The sequence below is a fragment of the Rhinoderma darwinii genome, chromosome 11 (genome assembly GCF_050947455.1).
Source record: "Rhinoderma darwinii isolate aRhiDar2 chromosome 11, aRhiDar2.hap1, whole genome shotgun sequence".
In the NCBI taxonomy this organism is placed as follows: domain Eukaryota; kingdom Metazoa; phylum Chordata; class Amphibia; order Anura; family Rhinodermatidae; genus Rhinoderma; species Rhinoderma darwinii.
This window is the reverse complement of record NC_134697.1, coordinates 68,302,808-68,306,957: the sequence shown is the minus strand read 5'-3', so window position 1 is coordinate 68,306,957 and position 4,150 is coordinate 68,302,808. Positions and strand designations below refer to the sequence as shown.

At 39.0% G+C, this 4,150-nt stretch overlaps 1 protein-coding gene across 1 annotated transcript; it reads left to right on the top strand.

Annotated features, from left to right (window-relative positions):
* Window positions 1-742: 742 nt before the first annotated feature.
* LOC142663922 (uncharacterized) lies at window positions 743-3,662 on the top strand. Its single transcript, XM_075842764.1, has 9 exons — window positions 743-1,091; window positions 1,180-1,629; window positions 1,766-1,970; window positions 2,366-2,494; window positions 2,579-2,712; window positions 2,793-3,017; window positions 3,115-3,294; window positions 3,386-3,463; window positions 3,575-3,662. Exons 1-9 carry the CDS (start codon window positions 859-861, stop codon window positions 3,654-3,656), a joined length of 1,716 nt encoding a protein of 571 aa, XP_075698879.1. The 5' UTR covers window positions 743-858; the 3' UTR covers window positions 3,657-3,662.
* Window positions 3,663-4,150: the final 488 nt, after the last annotated feature.

The window sequence follows — 4,150 nt, the reverse complement described above, 5'->3', positions numbered from 1 at the left end:
ATTTTATTTTCAGTAGGCCATATTGTACAAGCCCAGGCATTGTTCAGGTAGTTGAGTTACAAGCATGTAATCTGCAGCAAAAGTACAAGTTCATGTGTTTATTGACCTCTAGGATATACCCTAAAATACATAGCCATTTTTGTATAAAATACATGTTGTAGACTGCCTATAACATAGAGAGGTTACTATGAGAAGCCATGTGGTAGCGTAGAGGCCTCCTGTTTCAGTAGGGCGTGGTATTAAAACCCAGGCATTGTTCAGGTAGCCTGCCTGAAACAAATCAGTATGCATGTAGTGGGACATCTTGTGACTATTTTTGAGATTGCAGTTTGGGTATATTTCAAACTAAGCTATATTACTTAGGACATTTTTAAATCCAAAACCTCATGTCTTTCAACAGGCAAAACAGAACTCCTATGACATGCCCAGTATGTTACCGTACACAGACATTATTCTCTACACATCTGAGGAGAAAGTGTATGAGGTTCAGCAGCGATGAGGAGATAAAAGCCACTGTGGCATTGGCCAGGAAAACCCTGGTGAAAATTGCATCTAAGGGCACTGCAATCAGTTACCAAGAGATCATCTCTCTTGGCTCATTGGAAAACGTTGTCCCCTTCCTCGAGGTCAGGGGCTTTTTGATAATTAACAAACCAACTGTGGCCAGGTATGTGTCACCCCTGTCTGCTTATGTCTCATAGCTCTCCAGTGTTTACACTTATACTCACGTTGCTTTTTATATTTTACAGCAATGTACAATATGGAAGACCATCAACCTCTGCATCAACTGCCCTTACTGTGCCACATCACACAGCGGCTGTAGAGGATATTGCAGCCATACCAGTCCCTGATGAGGAAATGGAGGTCACACTGATCCCTGCAGATCCTGAGGAAGAAGTTACAGACACACCATTCCTTGCACAGCCTGAAGACCCGAGGGAAGACCAACACAATGAAGAAGGCAGAAGAGCACATGAAGATGACAGCGCAGAGGAGGAAAGTGATAGAGACTTTCAGCTTCAACTAGAGTCTGAGGAAGAATCCAATCAAGAAAGCGGAACTACAGGAAACTTTGATGACAGGACACAGAGGTCAGTGTACATAGATACTCCTTACGTATTCTCTGTGGCTGTCAAATGTGTCAAATCTGATGTCTTGCACTTTTCTCCAAAATTACAGAATCCTACAGACAAAATGGACGGTGGTCACAAGACAGAAGATGAAGGCTGCTGGACTATACAAGCGACATTCATTGGACGAACCAATACTGAAGGGCTTTGCCGTCTATTTGCAGCACACATTGGATGTGCCCAACTACAAGCAGGAGGTTGAAAATTTGGCAAGGTTCCTTTATTACATGAACCCGCAGCGTCCCAATCTGGACTTTGTCAGCAACATTGAGAAGGTTAACTCCTTTTTTACAAAGCTGCGTGACCTGAAGCTTGCAAACCAGACTGTCTTTAATTACCTAAAACATATCAGGAGGTTCATGACGTATCAGCTGAGAGCGACCAATCTCTCTGCAGAAAGACCAAGGCTGTTTAAGTCCTGCAACTTCTTTATGGATGTTACAGAGGACATTCAAAAGAGGCTATCTAAGGGAATTTCAAGAGAAGTTGTCAGCAAACGGTGAGTTATGAACTCAAATGTATCCTTAGACAAAGTATGAAACCTCAAATAGGTATATATTTATTTTAGATATTGCTACTACTCTTTATTACTTGTGTATATACAATAAAATTATTTCTCTTTACTTTGTGTTTAGATACAAGTCATTGACAAATTCTATGAAAACACCTCCGGAATGTCAGAGGCTTTTAGTTGTGGCAAAGCCAACCTTCCTGAAATGCCTCAAAGCTGCAAAAGACAGACACATGAAGCGAGACACTCAACTTGAAATTATTTATTATCTTGAGGCCCTGCTTATTTTGAGGCATCTCCAACGGCCAGGTGTTGTCCGACATATGACTGTAAGTAGCTTTCTCCTCCTCTGTTTTTCTGCGTCATTTTGTTTTCCTACCCTGTTATGGTTATGCTGTGGGGTACTTTTTAGAGAAGTGTCTGGAGGCCTTATGGCTGCAGTTAAATACTTTTAATAGTGTAGTGGAGCCCTGAAGGCCGATAATGGTGTGAAGCCTGCATAAGGTTAATGTTAGCTTATTAAAGTCGGATATTTGTCTGCAAGAACAGAGTGAATAATCTATGTAAAAACCTTACACCTGGCTAGAGATAGAAATTATGCTGAAACAAAAGACTGGCATATGTATAGAAAAAAAAAAAACACAAGTGGCTTGGCGTAGGGTTGGGCTAACACAATACAGTGGCAAGTACATTGTCCCTCATACTTTTTCCTTTTGACTCATAGGTTTCAGAGTGGAATGAGAGGATCAATCACAGATATTTGGGTTTAGACCTGGTAGTTGTTGGGGTCAAGTTACACAAGACCTCTACACACCAAGTGGCAACCTATGTGCTAACAAAGGAGGAAGAAATGGTAAGTTTCTATAAGGCTCCTACTTACTTTATGGAGTTGTAAAGATGCTTTTCAATAATCTCTTTATTTGTATCCCTCCCCTAGTGGTTTAATGTCTACTTTGAGATAGTAAGACCAATGCTGCTAAAGAACAACATGCCAACAGAAGTATTTTTCCTCTCTACATCTGGAAAGGAAATTTATAATGTTTCCAATGACATCCTGCGGTACCACACAAAGTAAGATTCTTAAAAGTCACCTGTCTTTATTCAATTCTAAGTGCTGTGTATGTATTATGTTTTTCTATTTTCCTTTCTAGATATAAACTACCCAACATCACCAGTCAGCTTGTCAGGAGGATTTGCGAAACTTGGACTCTCCCTAATTTTTCTGACTCTGAAAAGTGTCTTTTTGCCAAATATTTGGCACACACCAACATGACAGCGGAAAGAAACTATCGTGAGAAGACACTGACGGACATATGCCATGGTTATATGCTGGTAATGCAAGCCGGTGGTGAGCAGCCCCAAGCCAGCACTTCAAGGTAATTTATTGTGGGAGGGAAATAATATATACTGTATAATATTACATGATTTGTTTTAGAAGTTTAATGCTTTATTTTTTCTATGTCTACCCTATAGACAAGAGAACATTCAGGAAGGAGGCCAAGGAATCCAAAGAGAAGACATCACATCCCACGAAGAAGCCCAGGAACAAGATTACAGTGCCAAAGAGGACTGGAGTGAATCAACTGACCGAGGAGAAAAAGAAAGCTTGGCTGATCATGATGATGATGATGATGATGATGATTGGACTTCAAGGTAGATAAACTCTCAGTTTTATTATAAATGTCCTCAGTTTAGTTGTGTTAGACTTATCAATTGATATACTAATGTTTGGTTATTTTTTCAGAGCACAAGTACCATCCTCATTGTTCATCCGAACACGGTCCAGGGCACAGAGGCAGAGAGGGGAAGGGAGCTCCTCTGGGTAATAATAAAATACATTTATTGACCTTACTTTGTAAACTAATATGCTTATTAAACTGTATGTCTCACATTTTGTTTTAACATCAGTATTTATTTTCTTCTTTTATCAAAGGGCTGAAGTGACGTCGAGGGATACATCACTATCTGCAATCAAAAGAGTCCCTGTTGTTCTGCTCAGGCGCATCGATAGTTAATTTCCTTTACATATATATATTATATATATATATATATATATATATATATATATATATATATATATACATTAAAACCTCTTTGGGTTCCTCAGTGGTCGTGGGTTCAGAATCATCAACTATGTCTTATAGCAGAGGTCATTGGGGTCCTGTTTTGTCTGATTAAGAAAAAATAAATAAAGATGAGAGTTATATTTATAACATTGTAGAGGATTAATGCATATCATCAGGACCATTAGTAAACTAATAATGAGAAACTAATTATTAATAATCTATGATCTTTCAATTATAGGATTGCTTCAAGACCACCTGCCGGAAGAAGAGAAAATAAAGAGGACTTTAGGACATCAGCTCTGGTGAAAAAACCATCCAAGAGTAAAAGACATTTTGGACCAATGGAAGAAGAAATAAGAAGCTTAAAAATTATGGACTTTTAATGGACATTAAAATGCACAGGGAACAAAAGCACTTTTATTTGTTGGGTTCTGGGATGTTTG